Below are 19,631 nucleotides of genomic sequence, written 5' to 3'. Positions count from 1 at the left end.
GCAAGACATGCTCAATTCTAATTTTCATTTTATTGTTTGAAAAAACTAAATCCTCCTTCCAAAATAGGAACTAAACTGAATCATAACTTTAGCTAATAAAGAATGAAAGCCTTCAGTCTTACAAAGACAAAATAACGCATTAGAAAACATATTTCACATAATTCAGAAGAGTAGGGAATAAAATGAATTTGAACGTCTAGCATTTAAATTGCAACCAACACAAAAATAGTTTAGAATATTGTAATCTACAATGAAAAGCAGTTGTAGGAGGAAAAACTTAATAAAACAGTGCCAACATTACCACAGCTGTGGAAGAAAAAGACATTATGAACACCAGTTACAATGGAGAATGCTTGGACAATTTAGTCAGTGAAAAAATCATGACTACCACAAAAATATTAAGCATCCCATTATTATTGTTGTATATGTTGCTGCTGGTTCAAGCTTATTCCACTATATACCAGAATGACAAAGATTTGAGAATAAATTAAGCTGCCGACAGAACTATTTGTCCTCACCCTTCTAAAGTAGGATACATATAATTTAACATTCCCAGCCAACAATACCATGCATCAGGTTTCCAGGTGAATGTGTGCTTAACCACATGAACAGGGCAACTGTAAATCCTGTCTATCAAAAGTTATCCCAAATCAGCCTGACAGACAGAGAACTCCAGCATCAGAATACAGAAGCTGTCCACATTTCCCAAAGCTTGATGAAAAGCAGGCTACAGCATAAGGAAGCAAAATAAATTGTTGTCTTCTAGGCACTGACGTGCTTGCTATATGTAGATGTTAGAGACTGGGGAAAGAAAAATCTATTATTCATCACTGATTCGTTTGCTTCTGCAATCTCTTTACAAGTTTATTTTTGTAGGATGACAAAGAAGGGAATGAGCTTTTTCTGAATATTAAGATCTTTCTACTTCCTTATTCACAACTATTCAAAACAGCAAAGAAGTGGTCTCACTTACAGATTTAGTATTTTATTTCAGTGTCAAAGTCTAAAAAACCAGAAAGGACACACTGTGGGATACCAGTGCATACAGGCACAAACATCACTGCAGTTCATACAGGGTACAGCATATGATCTAGACCACATTAAAAATCCATTCTTTCAGTAAGAGTAACATTATGCATCTACTGTCTTTTTCCTCATTATACAAGAAGATGACTGAACTCATAATCTTGATTTTCCCACTATCTCAATTATTTAAGCTATTCCTATTAAAGTCTCTGGCAACTGAATATTTGGGACGAAGTCCTGGGTAGATTTAATAAATTTTTAACTCTGCTCCACAAAAGAGTATGGTGATCTGAAACTATGATAAATAAGATGCATTTGTGTAAGCAAAATTGATGGCATTAACGGGCATTAAACATTTCAGTAATATAGTAAGTGCCTTGTTGCCTTCCATATATAGGTAACTTACATTTGGGTTCTAATTTGTTCCTAAATTCCTGAAGAGAGGCAAACGTATAGATCCCACCCATTTAAAACACATCTGCAAAAGTCTTTGTGGAACCCTGACACTGCTCCCTATTAATTTCTAACTAGAGAACAGTCAGCACTGTTCTCCATATTTTGCATTTGCATATTTACAGAAGGCATTTTTTTTTTCTTTCTTTTTTTAAACACACATCCTTCTGAAAATACTGCAGTCCAACAAATCAACTAGCTTAGCTTTTTCGAGAGATAAAATTGTCTTTTATTTTACCACTGATGACCTTCAGCTATATCTGCTAGTACAGTATTCAAGATATACACAATCCCACGTGCCCCAGAGAGCAGGAATGACAAGGTGGTTATTTAAACACCTCACCTTTTTCGTTTTCTGCAGTCTGTCCCAGATTTGACTTTTAGGCAGAAAAGAAAGACCAGTCAACTGATGCTATATATCTTTACCTTTCCCTAAGACTGTGGTAATGGTTGTTACAGGAGATGGACACCCCTGTTACACAGAGCCCAGAAGTTCTTATAGAACAGATATGCTGAATTACTCTTTAATGTGCCAATATCACTTGGTAATTGATAAGGTGAGGTTTTCTGGATGCCCAACATCCTCCCCCTCCCCTTTTTTGTCCTCCTCTTTTTGTTCTTAATCAGAAGTTCCAAAATCTTAACTTCTCATATAACTCCATGAGATGCATTTACAATGCCAGTTATTTTATATGAAGAACAATAATGAGAAATAGGATGTTACTGAACACAGTTCTAGTTTTAGCACATTTTGCTCTATGTATTTTTCTCTCAAAAAAAACCCAGACCAGTTCTTTTCCACACAGATCTTAAGCCTGTAGAGCAATCAGATTGTATAATTTTTACCTTTAACCATCTTGCAAACTTTTCCTGAATGTTTCCTAAAATACAAAAGCAAATTTCAGTCCCCACCCCTATGCATTTATTTGCATTCCAATGCAACGAAGGAAATCAGCATATTATCACACTTATCCAATCATGGCACAAGCCTTTTGCTTAAAACAGTTACACATTTAATCACAGCTTAACACTTGAGGTAAAAAGCAATTTATGGAGAAGTCACTTTCCACAATATATATATATACATCAGTCTTTCTGCATAAACATCATATATGCAGAAAGAACATCAGTCTTTCTGCATAACAACACCTACACTGTAATCGCCTTTTTGAAAAAAAAAAAAAAAAAAATAAAAAAAAATCAAAATCAAAATCTGAAGTCCAAGACAGAGCATGAATTCTCACATGTATACACATTTTGTTCAAGAGCTGAGGCACTTCCTCAAGAGGCAGGTAGTTCCCATTCAGCCCAGTCTCACAGGTTATGTGAAATTTTTAATCCCCTAGCTGCTGGCTATTCTTAAATTCCCCTGAGTTCATTACAATACAAAGTCTCATTTTTATTCTGATGCAAGCCACAAAAATTCTGCAACTCAGATGTGCTTTATGCAATTGGGGACCTTGTTTTTTCTCACCACGACTTATGTAGACTATTGTTATTAATGGGATGTGTCACTACCTTTCTAAAATAACATCTTGATATTCCTGCTTTATAGGACCAAAATGTGTCAAGATATCACAATAATTTGGTGTTAGCATCCCTTTCTCTTAGGCCACTCTGCATATTGCAAATATAATAATGGGAAAAAAACCCTTCCTCTTAGTCTTTCTCTGTTTTTCCTCCTACATGGAAAAGAAGTTAGACAGAACTTTAAGTGTTTCATATCCAGGAACAGGGCAGGTTTTGGTTTTTTTGGTAACTTTTTTTTTTTTTAGATGGATTTTTTGGTTTGGTTTTGGTTTTGGTTTTTTTGGTTGGTTAGGTTTTTTCCTTTTAAAAGTGCAGGCAAACCTAAGACACTGCTTTGACAGCAAGAATTTAATCTGGCATAGAAACTAGTTCTGGGATAACTGCAACTGGCCTTTCAGGACCAGACACTAATCTTAAACTCCCTTCTCAGAATAAAAAAAAAAAAAGGAGACATGCAAGTCATCACCCAGGACACCATAAGGCCTTTCCCTTTGCAAGAACTGTGGAGGTTTGTTGCATTGCGCCTTTTGTGGTATGAAGAGATTCAAGTCCTCTACTTCACTGTCCACAACTACATGACACAGAAGCTTTCCAGGGTGAAAAAATTCATGTATGCAGAAAAGAACAGATAAGGCTGAACCCCGAAATTTTTCAAAAGTTACCTTTCATATTCCACATCAAATTAATTGCTATTGCTTCTCTACACTGTACAAGCATGCTTAGGTTTTGTCCAAATTGCTGACCGAAAGGACGCAAATGATTTACGGCTTTGCAGTTCATGAAAAATGTCTTTAGACATTTCTGGTATGTATATTCCCTATGTGAAACAACAGAAATTTTTGTGTGAAGAACACAGGGAAGCACTTAGGAGGCAAATACATTATTTGGTGTACACATCTCCCATGCCCTAAAGTCTCACTCTGAAGGGTTTGAATTTCACTATTCCAAGGTGACCCTTCTGTGGGAGATGAGGTGTCATTAGCACTTCAGGTGGTATGTCCTGAGTCAGTAAAAACAAGAGCAGAGAATATTCTTGCATATATATGTTATCCCACTAGAAAGATCTAGGAACATCAAATCCTTCAACTCCTAGGCAACTGCAACTGAATTCTTCAATTCCAGGTCAAATGCAACTGGTGCCTGCAAAACATGACAACACTAAGAGAAACCATTATCCCGTTTAAAATTTTGCATGAGAGTAACAGCCAAAAATATTTTATTTACATTGAGTTCAATCTTTCATAAATCATATTTTTCTTCAAAAATTTAAACTGCACCTGTTAGAATTAAAATAAACATTCACAGCTATCCAGCACATCCTTCCAAAGCAGTTATTTATTCTTTGCTCTTAAGTGTGCAATGTCATGTTTATAGGACATTTATAATTACCTTCAACAAAATAAGTCAATATAGAAAATTTGAGACACTGATTCAAACTTGCAAATACATGTTTCTTCCTTAATGCAGCACAAAGTATTGCAAAAACTGAAGAGGCACCAAAGTCAAACAAGAACTGGAAATACAGGAATCTTCACCATTTTTGTTTAAATTACCACTTCTACTCACTATTGGAATAAATTACACTGGCAATTTAAAGTAAAGATATGCAAGATCATTATGTTTTCTTTCATGAATGAGTACTGCATAAACGAGACTGGTAATTCTGAACTGAATAGGATTTCTTCAGCTCTCTTTACAGGTTCTTGAAGAGCACCCTTTTTTAAGGAATAACGCAGCACAAGTCAACAAAAACCAGAAATCTGTTAAAAAAAAAAAAAATAAAACAAAAGACCATTTGCTTTAAGTATTTATGATGCTGGTTTGCTTTAATAGCCAGACAAACACAAACAGTATCATGCTCATGTGTTAAGTGTGACATCTGAGGGCAGGGCTATCAATTCAGAAGACTGCCATGAAATCTTGCCTACACTCAGTTTAGGAATGGAATGGCATGAGTGATCAGTGGGAGGAAAACAAAGCTATTAAAAGCTGAACGGAGAGGGGAAGAGGGAAACATTTCTCCATCTCTAGAGGAAATGCTGAAAAATGGGTACAGATGTTCAGTGTGCCAACTCCCCACCTCCTTTCACTCTTTCATCGAGTCTTCTCTTCCTGGGATAATGCTGCTTAGACAAAGCAAAATGCAGCAACTCAAACTAGAGACACTATTTTGTCACCACATAAATATCTTGTAAACACGTGCAGGAATTCCCTGCACTCCTAATTTTACTTTCCAAAATCATGAGGTTTTACATATCTCTGGCCCAAAGTTTAAACCTGATTTTGATTTGAGAAACTGCAGTGTTTTGCAGAAATCCCAGTAACATGGTAAATGTGTGTTTACTAATTCACTATGATTTTTGGTTTTCAGACATTATCTCTGCATTTATTAGTTCCACTACATAAACTTCATTACTGAATGTTATTAAATGCAAATAATTCTTTAATTCACATTTTAACAATAGTTCTTTCAGGCATGAATGTGTACCTGTGCTGAGGAAAATGTTTTCAATTAATTGTGCAGAGGAGTTGCACTGTTTCTCAAAAGCAACACTTCGCCTCAAAACCAAGGAATCTCAAATGGACTATCAGGCATGACACACAGAGAGAGGCTTTTTTCTTTCTCTTCCCTGCCCGGCCCCCTCTGCCCCCAATTAAATTAAAGTGCTAAGGCCAAGAAGGCACCTGCAGGAATTAAAGGAAGCCAATAAGAAATACATAAAATTGGCAAAGTAACTTGATACTCTGAAAGATGAAGAAGAAAGATAACCTGGAGCTCTAAAGATTTGGATCTTTATCTTCCCAGGCTGCTAAGATTCACAATGGTGAATCATTACTAAAAGGCTTCCTGTTTGAGGGATCACTGGATGCTCCTTTTATAATTAGCATCTTCCAGTTCCACCATCCTTTTCTATCATCCAAGCTGTTTACTTAAAATGACCAGAAGGGAAAAGAAAGAAGGCAAATATAGACTCACGTAGAGCTTTCATTACCCAGTAATAGAAGACTTACTGTAAGGTGTGTATTAGGGGCTGCATCAAGAGAGAGTGTGGCGAGCAGGTCAAGGAAGGGGATTTTCCCCCTCTACTCCACTCTCATGAGACCCCACATGGAGCACTGTGTCCAGCTCTGGGGCTCCCAACACAAGGATGTGGACCTGCTCAAGCAGGTCCAGAGGAGGCCACAAAGATGATCAGGGGGCTGGAACTTCTCCTCTGGGAGAGCAGGCTGAGAGAGTTGGGGGTGTTCAGCCTGGAGAAGGCTCCAGGGAGCGGCCTTCCAGTCCGCTTAAAGGGGGCTACATGAAAGATGGGAGGGACCCTTTATCAGGGAGTGTAGGAATAGGAAGAGGTAATGTTTTTTAACTGAAAGAGGGAAGATTTAGAGGAAATATGAGGAAGAAATTCTTTACTGTGAGGGTGGTGAGACACTGGCAGAGGTTGCCCAGAGCAGCTGTGGCTGCCCCCTCCCTGGCAGTGTTCAAGGCCAGGTTGGACGGGGCTTTGAGCAACCTGGGCTAGTGGAAGGTGTCCCTGCCCATGGCAGGGGGTTGGAACTGAATGATCTTGAAAGTCCCTTCCAACCCAAACCAGTCTATGATTCTATCATTTCACTGCCAGCAATATTGTCATTGAAGATTATTTAGAAAAATAGTCTACTGCAGAATTTAAAGAAGAATTTACTATGATTTTGACTTACTTTCAATCTCAAAGCCTTGAAAATACCATTTCAAGGTGAAATTCTTATTTCTTCCCTTTTCTATTTTCTACAAGGTTTCCATCTATTCATTCACATAAGAAAAATTACTGTAACATACATTCTTAATTCCACACAGATTTTAGAGACCTAAGCTTATACAAAGCATTTTAAAATAAATGCAATCAAAATGAAAATCTGAGTGCAGTTCTCCAAAAAGTTGCATACAATCTATGAAAATAACAAACAGAAATCTGAAATTTTCATTAAACCCGTTTTTATAAAACCCCAGTGCTGATATGTTAGTTAGATATCAAGAAACAGCATGCATTCAATAAGGCCATAACATTTAAAATCACTGACCTAGAGCTGCTCCTAAGTAAGCAATGCTCTCCCACCCTGGGTGACTTTACCGTTCAGGCAGGACTGAACCCTGCCCACTGCACTGTGCGTTAGATTCAGCTGCCCTCTGCTGTCTAAAACCCACACAGCACAGCTGTGATGCACACATTTGTCATCCTGTTGATGTTTTTCCCCCTTTCACTTCATATGCTATGCAACTTTACGTTTGCCTGCAGATGCACAGTTTGAATAATCTCATGAAGCTGCTTTTCAATGCTAAACAAACCAGACTCTGCATGCCAACTATTACTATTCCACTCCATCTTCCTATTTAAACAGGAAGCCTTAAACTACCTCAGAGTTTTCATAAAGCCAGAAAATTTTAATTTCTTAAGCCCAAAGCATTTCTCAGCTAAATTAATTTCCCCATAATGCCACAGGGCAGCAGAATCTCAAGCAGACCTGCTTCACCTGTACTTCCCTTGCAGTTCTCCCAACAAACAAAAACAACAAAAAAGAATATCACCAGTATGAAGCACAAGAGCAGGAGGGGAGGGCAAGTGCCAAAACAAATGGCAAGCGACTTTTGTTTATGTTGTACATCCAAAAGCTTTACAAGGCCTAACTAGGAAAACTTACTTTTCACTTTCTGCAGAGTGTTGGGCCTGGGCTCTTTTTTTTTTTTTTTCCTTCCATTCTGTCTAAAGATTTAACTTCTCCATGCAAAAGCAAAACTTGCCAACATAGCTATTCCATTAGTCTTTCAGCAAATGACAACAGATGGCAACACTGCTTCTGAGGCACCTTGCATTTACTGAATCCTCTTTGTAATTTGTCTCCCCGCATTATCTTCTTGACAAACTTTCCAAAAATGTACATAATCACAAGTAATACACACTTCCACATCCTCACAGAACTCCTCATTACTCTTATAAACTAAGATAAGCAGAAAGGTTTCTTTTACCACCTTGCTAAAGAGACTGCATAGGAAACGCTGTGACACTGAGGTGACCCTAGCAAGCTAGCTGTGCCTGCCAGCACTGATAAAATACTGATTTGGCCTATAGACCGGGAAGAGATTTAATAACAACTAATTCCACTGAGTCCCTTTCACTTAGAACACCGTTTCAAATCCAAGAGAGGCAATCTGGGTTTGGGTGTCATGCAAGTGAAGTGTTTGAGGCTTCACTTCTCAGAAGGTAAACAGGTAAAACCAGCACCTTCCTGCACATTCTCAGCAGGAGACAGAAAACTAAAACATTAAAAACCAGAACAATGAAATAGAATTATCTTCTGGTTAGTTACAAGACTTACTTGCTGATCAAAGAATCTACCACCAGCATCATGCATGCCTGGACTTCCTTTATCCTGTCTTGAGTCTTTAACCAGGACTCCTTCAACAGCACCTTTAAGAATACACTACACTTGTATTTCACAGTAATTAAATCATCCCCCAGTACTGAAAGTTTCAAGAGCTTAGACTAATGCCAAATATTTAAAGCTACTGGTCTAATCAGAAAAGTTGTCTCATTATACACCAACCTTGTGTTAGTCCATGCTCTAGACATTTCTGAACAAGTCAACAGGTCACGAAAACAACATTAGCTAATGAGCAGATCAATGCTGTTACACGAGACAGTGACTCATTCGCCACACTAAAGAATTCTGAAATTGAACCACGATAGCCCATGAACTGGAAAGCACTATCCAGTATGGAAAGCATTACTTTTTAATGATCAAGATGAATCATGTGTGAACTTTTAAACCCTGACAAAACAAGTAATAAAAGTTACTGTAGAGATGCTTATGGCTATGCGAAGTACAAGAGACACTCAACTGAGTCAACTATTCAATAGTTTGTTTTAAAGCTCATCTATTCTGTACTAGATTAGCTCCATTTGAGAGGGCACAAAAATCCAACCTCATGAACTCCATACAGATGGTAAAAGCACCCTATGAAAGGACGGACAAACCCATATACTCGGACAAACCCATATACTATATGAAGTCCCTTGTATCTTATGACACAACTGCACTTAAGTACACCTGGCAGAAATGCTGACGGCAATCTTTTTCTTTATCTGAAATGTTAAAACAAAGCTGATGCAACTGCATATTTCTGCCCCTTAAAACACCTTGCACTTCTACTGCCCTGTAACGTAGGTGCTACTTTCTGATTATGTGAATTGTCAAATTTACATTTTATGGAAAAAGTGTTTCCATTAATTTTTACTTGGAACAACCTCTTGAAAATAAACAAAAGACCCAACATGGTCTGAATGCCAACTTATCCTTTATTTTTTCTAGCAATATCCAGCAGTATAAAAACAGTTGCACTATTTTTTTCATTTGTAGCGGTGTTCTGGATAAACTGAACAATTAATCCTCTGCGATAGAGGGGCCTCCCACACACAAAGTCTTGCCAAATACATACTTAATAGTTCAGCTGCTGTTTTCCAGAAAGTGTTCCAGTATAGCATCTGTCCCTCCTCTTTATACATCACCATAATGAAATAAGCATTTCTTAAAATGTAAAGAATCATAGCAACGAATATACATTTTTATAAACTATCTGAGCTCAAACTAATATTGCTCTCTGCTTTTCAGAAGGTCTGGAGTCCAGCTGCATTAATATCCATCACTGGTGAGGTGTATTTTTATCAGATTAAATCCATTATTGAAACAAGGAAATGTTACATATGGATGTCTTGCTGAGGGCCGCTGTTAGATGTGTCCAATAAATTTAGGATCTAATGATAATTTTCCTCAGTAAATGCAGGGGATTGTTAATTTCTTCTATAGGGTAACATGATGGTTTCCCTAAATTAGCTGTACTACAGAGATAGAATTCCAAACCATCAGTAAGGGAATTTTTACTAAAGGCTTAATAAAAACTGGTATCACTCTCACTAATCATCTCTTTACACTGTCACAGGTTTTTCCCAGTAACTTATAACACTAAGCTCTAAAGAGCTTCTATTAACAGTGGAGAACAATACCACCTTCCCAAAAATAGAATTCAAGCCCAATTATTACTCAGAATTTTTTTTTTTTTTTTAACAAGCAGCACTTCAGACAGCAATAAAATTAAATGCAGATATGTGTTTTTCCCCGTTCACTTCGTAGAAGTGGCAGTCATGCAGGAGATTTTCAAAATTAAAGAAACTGAATTATAAAACCACAAAATTGACCCAGGGCCTTTGGGCATACAGAATACTTACAGTTATAATTAATTTTTTCGTGTGACAAGATTGCAAAACTGACTGTGGAACTGGAAGCTGTTTCCAATTTCCTCTATTCCAATACAGTAATTCTAATCACAAACGAAATAACTTAGCGTTCAGTTCAAAATTAAAACTACTTTGACATGTGTTAATAAGTAGCGTATCTAAACTCTTGCTAAGCTCTTGTATAACAGGGGTGTACACAGACCTCATCCAAGCAGAACAGGGCAGGCTGCTCTACCATCATACCACCTAACAAGGCAGAGGCTGCAAAAAGGGCTTCCACATTTCTATCAATGACAAAAGTGCAGTCTCAGAGCACATCTCTGCTTACCATGCCACACTGAGCTTGGACCATTCACCACAGCCTTTTTTCCAGTTCTTCCTGACACCAGAAATACTCTCACAAATGAGAGGTGACATTAATGAAACCCAGAATTGCCAGGAAGAAGTTGCATGGTGTAACACTGATTTCTGTGGATCAGTACCAGTATATATCTAAGCAGGTTCTGCACAGGAAGAGACAAGACCAGTTCCTACTGGGCAAGTCAATTCCAGAAGTGTTTCAGGTTATCTTTAACTACTAGGATAGCGTCAAGAAGAAGGGCATAATTTCACAATTAGTAGAACTGAAAACAAATAAAGAAACACTGGGACAGTGAAAACATGTGCAAAGATGTAAAGATGTAAATCTGATGTTAAACAGTATTTTAAACACACAATGTAGGTGTTGTTTAATTATCAAATTGGGTTTTAAAACAGGACACAGCTTTACAGGATCAAATGTTTTCCTCACACATACACGACCAAGTGAACCTGCTTTCAGGATTTCACAAACAGACCTGACCTCATATTTAGTCAAAATAGCTGCCAGGTATAAGCTATAAAGGCAGAAGCAAAACATGAGAACACTATGTAAAGAGAAAAGAATTTAAAGTTAAAACTAAACTAAGGCTAGAGCTCTGAGCAACAAGGCACAGTAATTATACATGTGGTAAATGCAAGAAAAATTAAATTACTGCAGGACAGATTGGACATCTGTGCTAGCAGCGGTGTTACAGATCATTAGCTCTAGGCATTTCACACCAAGTGCTCCAGAAGATAATTTAAGCAGTGATGACACCAGCTCCTTCCCATCTGTTGCTCTAGTGACATTCTTTTTTTCCATTACAGGAGATACTTCTTCCAAGAGTGACCTCTTAGACATTTTATATGTTCATGTTTGAGCAACCAAACTCTACTCACACAAGCTTTTTTAAATGAAAACCCAGTTTTAATATTAAAATACATTTATATTTTATGGTATCTTAAAACAACAGCTACATGCAAAGTTGTAACAAGTGAATTAAATTTTAAATCCCTAATGAATTTTAATATTGTGTCCTTTTAAAATATAAATAATTTAGCATCTTCACTAGCTAAAACCTAATTATTTTTTCCATTTATGCTGTGATTAAAAGACCTATTGTCTCTAGCACTGTACAGTTTTAGATTTGTTAAGTATCACTCATCTTCCAAATTAGAAAGAATTGTCTAAAAAGTTATTCAGAAAACTATTTTTGATGTTGTATAGAAAGCTACTCTGAATTTATTTTGCAATTCCAGATGCTAAGTTATTAAAGAAGTAAGTATATGTACATGTATATATGAGTTAACATGCAGTACCTAAAGCTGACCCGAGGACACAGCTGGGAGCCTAATCTCATGATGCACATGCTTTCTCAGAACCTACCTGGTACTGGAACATGTCTAAATTACTCCTCTATGGCCCAAGATGTGAAACGGAAAACAAACGACTAAGAGTCTCTGCCCCACGTTGGACAATTTTTTTATGTGGGCATTGCTGCCACCACATGGCCAAATAACTGAATGACTCCTGCCTTTCCTCTGCACCTTGCAGATGCTGCTAACCTGCTCAGCACACCACCCCTTCTACAAGCCCTTTCATTTCAGCTTTTTACTCCAACCCCTCCCAAAGCCCCATCATTGCCACCGATTTCCCAAATTACTTCCATCTAAAAGAAGATTAGAAGGAACTTAAAGAATTCAGATCTTGTGGACAGTCTCTTCCAAGTATAAAGCCACCAGCTGTAGGAACATTTCAGCAGTCAAACAGATACTCACAAAGACAACAGAAAATCTTACAAGTGTCAGTCCAGGTAACTGAAGCCTAACTGATATGCTAATAAAGGTTGAAACAGTTCCTTTCCTCAAGCATGTTCCCCAAAACATCCTCCCAGAAAGCCTGCTTTCAGAAAGCTGGACAAAGCACACTACCCTGACACCTGCAGAGGCTCAGCAATTTCCAAGCAGGTTCCTCATATTGAAGAGACATGGTGAGTTAAGGGAGTTACACGATTTCTCACATACAATAAGCAGGAGTCTACATTAATTTCTGTTTATTAGCTCTTGTGAACAATAGCTTGCTTCATACTTAAGTTTTAAAATACTTACCTGTTAAGCTTATTAAGAATTTTTTTTTTTTTTAGTTCTGCTGCACATCACCTGGTAAGCTCATTACCCAAGTGCCAAAGACACCACAGAAACACGAGCATAGGCCACAGCTGTGGGTTTAACTCTATCACCTGTGGGATAAGGCTCCACTGGTCTGAATAACTCATCAGCACTCTTGCAGAGTTTGAACCCAACTTCCATACATTTGGACATCACATTTGAAATAATCCAGAGAACCGGATAATCCTCAATAAATACCATTTATAGCATCTTCACCTTTTCTCGAGGTGATCAATGAAGATATGAATGCTGCAGTTTATGAGCCTATATGCTCGCAGGTCACTTTTTATTTGCACAACCATTTCACCTGTAGCTTTCTAAAAAAGGAGTGGGAAAAAACTGTATTATGTATGATGACAAATACCATATATCATTTTGGCAAAGCCAGAAAGGAAGTCAAAATGCCCCAGGGCTTCCTGGAAAAAGACAGGCTTCAGAAACCATTTATTCAACAGTCACTGTCTTTGAAGGGCTGCATAAGAGAGTGGCTTAGACAGCTAAAATATAAGGCAACTGAACAGTCCCTGCTTTCTCTTCCATGCCAGTCAGGAAAAAGATCTGAATACACTCACCTTTTTTGCTCTTTGTGCTATATTAGGCGTTCTAGTGAGAAGCTTTTCAATCAGGTATTCTCTATTCTGCAAAACCAATGTTTGGTAAGTTAAAAATCAATACAAGGAAAGAAAAAATTTCATGTAGATTTTAAGGCAGAGCAAAATTTACTCATAGGGTTAAACGTTTTACCTTGGCTTTCTGGAAAAATTTGCATTTTAAAAGTTCTGCTGCTGTGGGCCTGAAAGATCAATAATAAATTAGAACAGAAAACAAAGATCCCCTCTCAGTGAATACAGTACAAGACGTTAGTTAAATGGTACGTCTCTAATACTTTTTGAATTAGTACTGTATGAATGGGGAATGAATGATAATAGCTACGGAATTAATTCACACGTACTCACTTACCACACATGAAAAAATTAAGCCTCTCTACAGCAAAAATACAAAAAAAAAAAAATCAGTCTCTAAGTTGCCAATTTCCCCCCCCTCCCCCCTTTTTCTTTCAACACAAATGCATTTTACCCTTAAAACAAACAGCAAAAAGAGTCAGGTATCATGTTCTTTCCCAAGTGACTCTATCAATGCAACTGAACTTTGCTCCACAGCAATAAAAGAATAATTACAGTTTCCAAACAGTAGCATCAATACCTGCTACCAGCATTCTTTTACTTCACTGATGTCAGCATGTGTTCACAAGAGATTATAGTAACACTATTAACATGATGCATAAACCAAAAACAGAATCATCAGGGGCATCTTGCAACCAAATGGACAAATAAAAATCAAAGCAACAGTTGTGAGGTCAAAACCTAGACATTTTACTTTTACTTGCAGTTCTGTTCAAGTCTCCTTCTTCCAATCATCACCAAGTTTCTATTTTTGATGTTTTCAACAGACAATCACAATCTCACAGCTATTGAAGTGATTCCAACAGCAGGTTTGTCTCCCCTAGCTTTAGGGATCTAAAAAGCTACTTATCTAGCCAAAGCCAGACTCTGGTACTGAAGCAGACTCTGGAAAAAAGGCAAGGCATCTCCTGGGATGAAATAAAATCCTCCAGGTTCTTTTCATCCTTTCCATTATGAGCCCATACCACTATCCAAGACTAATTCTGACATGGCTAAATTCATGGAAGCCAAATCTCCAAGATTCATCATTTCTACATGAACAGAAACAACATCTGCTATAGTTTTCCATCTGAATTAAAGCAAGAGATTGGATATAGCACAAACTCGATAAGACAGTGGAAAGCTTCAATTTGGAAAATTTCCATCTCAAAAAAAACACCCCAACCCAAATCGAAACTAGTTCATTTCTCTGAGGACACATCTGAAGAGTAAGTGAAGAAAAGAGGAGTAGTAAGTAGTGTGTATGCACATATCAGTTCACTCCCACTAGAAATAATGAAACAACTCCTGACATCAACAAAAAGCATTCAATTTAGACACAGACAGTAATTCCATAGACCACTTATTTTTCTTCCCCTCCATAGCACCAAGCTCTACAATAAAGGAGTTATTATTAGTGGTACTGTAGACACCACTAGGCATAACAGCAGTTCACACATAAACCTTGGATGAGCAAAAAGGAAGGGCAACATTTTAAAATAAATAGATAGAATTAATTTCTGTGTCAAAGCTTTAAAGTTCTACCTCAAATTACCTCTTAACTTTAAGACAAGTTTCAGTGATCCAGTACCATCACATCTCATAACAGGGATATGCATAGTTAAAATCTAGATTATTAGTAAAGTTTTATCCAAACTAGTGTTCTCCATTCCTCTACCATTAATTATGCCAGACACTTCTGAACTGGTCTGGACATGTTTTCTGGGCCTGTTTTCCACACGGGCTGTGGCAGTGAATTGCAGTTGTGGGCTGTAAGCAGCATCCTTGACACTGGGGAGAAAGAGAGACACCCACACACAGATTCCCAAAAGAAAAACATCACTGTCTGAGACAAAAACAGTGCAATGCCAGTCCAAAAATTTGCCACAAAGAGCAGGCACTTCTCCCACAACTGACATGATGACTATGGAGGCATCTCTGTGCAAAATTAAATCCTGGCTTGGGAGAAACATAAAAAAATAGTGATGACCCCACAATATATGGACACCTGCTCCTCGGTTCGAGTAACTGGCCCACAGATCTAATCACCTATCTGCTGGTCTAATTATTCAATTCAAGGCAATTCTGAGCATGAAGATATTGTATGTGTTTGAATATCAGTGCAACAAATTAGCATAATTTGTTTAAACACTAATGTTTCAACATGGATGTCGTAACTACAGATCGAGTAACGGCATTATGTATTCAAGGAGAGAAGGAAAACCATTTTAATTATTTACTTCTCATGTTTTCATATCAATTAATCTTGCCTTGAAAATTGCTTGACACTGGAAATTAAAAAGAAGACTGATTATCCAGAATACATTTCATTTTTATCTGTAAGCAGCTGTACTGCAGTACTAAGCTTAAAGAAAGCATCAGGACTTGCTACCAAGACCATCAACTGTAAGGGGTTTGGGAATCTGAAAACAGCATGCAAGTGATCTTTCAGTGAAAAAAAAAAAAATTGAAAGATTTCAAGAATAAAGATGTTGCCACATAACCTTTTTTCATAATTATACTTTTCTCTAGTATTGCTGCTGTCACTTCTTTGACTTGACTCCCTACAACAATATCTTGGGACGTAAGCTAGCGTAACATCAGTGAAAAGTACACACCATAAAAGACCCACACAGCACTCAATCAGGATTGCTCTCAGAACAATCTTTTTTCCTAGAAATACCAGCTCTGAAACTCTTCAAAAATATTTAATACCCTTAAGAAACAATGTTAATTAGAATGTGCTTTCTCCAACTCTTCAGAAAAAGAAACCTATAAAAATGGGTCTGCATAAAAATGAATAAAGGATAAATAAATTAATCGTTCTGGGAACTTGGGAGCTCAGCAATAGTCTTGAAAAAGATCTTTAACATTTTCATCACCTCGGCTATCCCATTCACAAAACGTAGCAAGAAAGAACAACTTACAAAGATACTATGACATGCAATTGCCTTCATAAGTATGAGGAAAACTTTGAACAAGCTTGGAGCACCTAACTTTAGAGTAAAAAATAAATACCTAATAAGTAATTTTCTCTGGAAATATCCACGTTAAAGTTAAGCTTATGTCACAAAATGAGAAAGATTAACACAAAATTATTTATGTATTTTTAATTTATTTTAAAGGCCAAGAGACTGATATGTTTGGTTACCAACAGTTCTGCCTGATCAATCTGAACAGTCTTGTTAGACTTATGCACAATATCAAGATTTGTATCTTGCCTCAGATGAGAAATTAAGATGTAAAGCAAGGACTTTTGTTTGATCAGAGTTTAATTCAACAGTATATTTAAATATAAATAAATTAGGTTAACAACCCTGAAGAACAAAACTTCTGTGACAATTAAGCAGCAATTTCTTCTCCCCAGATGAAGATGACAGAAAGCTGCTATTTACAAAATTCAGATCATACACCTAAAAATCATGTTTAAACAGCAGAACTTTAAGCAGTCTGTGTATCTAAAAAAAAAATCAATTTCACTGCACATAGCAATAATGACCTACCTTTTGGAAGGATCTTTTTGAAGGCATAATGAAATTAGTTTTCTAAAGGATTTGCCATACTTTTTCATCATCTCCTTGTCCTCTACACCTGTCTCTAAAGTAGGAGGGTCATTTTGAAGCGTCAGCATTAGCACCTGCAGTAAACCCAAAAAAGAGGTAGTGTAAGCAAAATCAGTTCAAAACATGTAGAAATTAGAGTAAATATTCCACAGAATACATATATTTAGGTATCTTGAGTTGCTATTGAAAATTAAGTCATGCTAACTATCTAGCAGCATTAATATTACAATTAATAGCAGTAAGTAATATAAAGAGATTGTTACTTTCATAGGAGGGTATTTGTGATAAGGTGCTGCTCCAGTTGCTAACTCAATGGCTGTTATCCCAAAACTCCACATATCAGCCTTGAAATCATAACCTCGCACCTGGAATAGAACCAGAAAGGAAAAACAAGGTGGTGATGTCTGAAGTTCCAAAAATCAAAGATGGAAAATATTACTTTATTAACATTAGGAATACCTGCTCCATTACTTCAGGGGCCATCCAACATGGAGTACCAACAAATGTTTTCCTTACTTTGTTACGAGTAACATCACCTCCTGTTGCTAAAAATGCACTAACACCAAAATCTGGGAAGAAGGGGGAAAAAAAAAAAAAAAAAAAGACAAAATCTGTTAAACTACCAATAACAAAGAGGAAGTTCTACATTTTAGAAATTAAATCAGTTTATAAAACTCTACTTATAGAAACTCTCCATTGCAGAGCTTACCTCTGCTTCATCACACACTGTTCTTGAAATGCTATGGAATAGATAGTATAGTTTTATCTCGGAGATCTGCACTAGGACACCCTGAAGTTTAACTACTTGGTATGTGTCTTCCTGAATAAAGTTACAAAGGACTCCAGTATGTCTGTCACTTAAGGTTTTCAAACATGCACTCTGAGCCAAGGTTTGAAAGGTTTGCATCTGCTATTGTTCAAAGATAAGGACCTACTTCCGCATGTATAGCTACTAAATATTAATGTAATTTGAACAAGGGAATACTATATACAATTTAAATACTTACGGATACTGGACAAATCAAAGATAATCAGCAAAGTGACCAACAATATACATTTAATAGTAGACCCTGACATGAATAATTTTTTCCAAATTACAGAGTAGCAAAAAATATTGTTCTGTTAACCTGTTACTATGTCACTGACAGCTGTATGGGCGAGGTATGGGATAAATGGAAGAAAGAAGAACAACAGATTACCAACATATGGAGAAATACTGTAATTCTGAATAAAGAGTATTTTAGACTGTGCTATGTACAATCCAAGTATATTAAAATCAAGTGGTTTACTATAGACCTACTGTAATTTTTATTTTCCTATTGTTTCCCTATTGTATCCCTATTTTAATGTTGGGAAAAAGAAATATCAGTAACTACAGAAGATGTAGTTTTACCATTACTTTCCACTAAACAATTTAAGCATGACAGACTCAAATTCTGGACCTCTTCCTTGTCACTAAAATACACAGAAAAGGAATCTAAGTTCTTCTAACAAATGAAAAGAAGCAAAATGATCAGGTATCTGTTCTCCAAAGATAAAAGGAGATTTTACTGTGTCAAGGCAAAAAGATGTAAAAAGGATGAATTCCAGCCTCTCTGACATTCAAAATAAACTCCTGTTAATGTGCAATGTTCAGCTGTCCCAACCAGAACAGACCCACACCAACAAAGAAACATTTGACACTGCTGTACTTTTCACCTGAAGATCAGAAATAACCTGGTATTGAAATAATGTATCATGGAAAGACACTTTCCACATATCTATTCTGCCACTGAACTTCCTCAGTCCCACATGCACTGAATAACCTAGCAGCACAATCAAAGCCTTAGTCACTAAGATGCCTACAGCAAAAAGGAGGAAAAGGTCAAGAAATCAAGCCCTGGAGTTGACCTAGAAAAAGATAAATAAGGGTGTTGTTTGAATGTTACCTGATTACTGGCAGAATAGATTTGATTACGTATGAAAGTAATAATCTAAAGTCAACAGATTTATTTCAGATGGTTCATGAGATTTTATTTTTCAACTTTTTAGTTATTAGTATTTTTAATTAAGTTGGTTGGCTAGACATCTACTCCTTTACAATATAAAAAGATCTAAAAAATATTTGAACAACACAGACCTAGAATCTCAGTAGGTACCTCAAACCCTATACAAAATTAAGACAACTGTAGGGTATAATCAAGTGAATAAATAAATGTTAAGTATCTTATTAAAATTCAAGTCTGTAAAATTGACTATTTAAAAAGTCTTGAAGTCAAAACAGAATTGCTCCAATTACTAGATGGTTCACCTGCCAGCCAGTCTTCTCCCATCCAGTTTAACAGACTTCAGACACTGGCATATTAAAGCCTTCAAAATATACATATACACAGTACTCTGAAAGCATTGTTTATATAAAAAAGAATTCTGGTTATAGCCATTTTTATTACTGAGGGCTACTAAACACAAAGCTTTCATCACTGGACCACCAGCTATAAACAGAAAGGCCTGGAAGTATGCTGGGAGGTGGGGGGAGGTATCTCCACCTGCTCACTCTATTTTCCAGATACTTGATACTAACTTGAGAGATGGTATATGATATCTTGTTCAGTACTTAAGCTCTTATGAAGACCAAATAATTT

The 19,631-nt window shown here is 36.8% G+C and overlaps 1 protein-coding gene across 2 annotated transcripts in view; it reads right to left on the bottom strand.

The window, feature by feature from the left end:
* STK39 (serine/threonine kinase 39) overlaps positions 1 to 19,631 on the bottom strand; it is a 101,459-nt gene that overhangs the window by 50,913 nt on the left and 30,915 nt on the right. For both annotated transcript variants that reach the window (XM_026852545.1, XM_026852544.1), the window contains exons 6-10: positions 17,470 to 17,579; positions 17,274 to 17,375; positions 16,951 to 17,084; positions 13,530 to 13,578; positions 13,358 to 13,423 (exon numbers count right to left, since the gene is read on the bottom strand). In XM_026852545.1, the coding sequence (XP_026708346.1) occupies positions 13,358 to 13,423; positions 13,530 to 13,578; positions 16,951 to 17,084; positions 17,274 to 17,375; positions 17,470 to 17,579 (461 nt within the window). The remainder of the gene's footprint in view (positions 1 to 13,357; positions 13,424 to 13,529; positions 13,579 to 16,950; positions 17,085 to 17,273; positions 17,376 to 17,469; positions 17,580 to 19,631) is intronic.

This window comes from Athene cunicularia (assembly GCF_003259725.1).
Source record: "Athene cunicularia isolate RWA chromosome 7 unlocalized genomic scaffold, athCun1 chr7_part1, whole genome shotgun sequence".
NCBI lineage: Eukaryota > Metazoa > Chordata > Aves > Strigiformes > Strigidae > Athene > Athene cunicularia.
The sequence above is the reverse complement of the archived record's forward strand: the minus strand, read 5'-3'. Positions and strand labels throughout refer to the sequence as shown.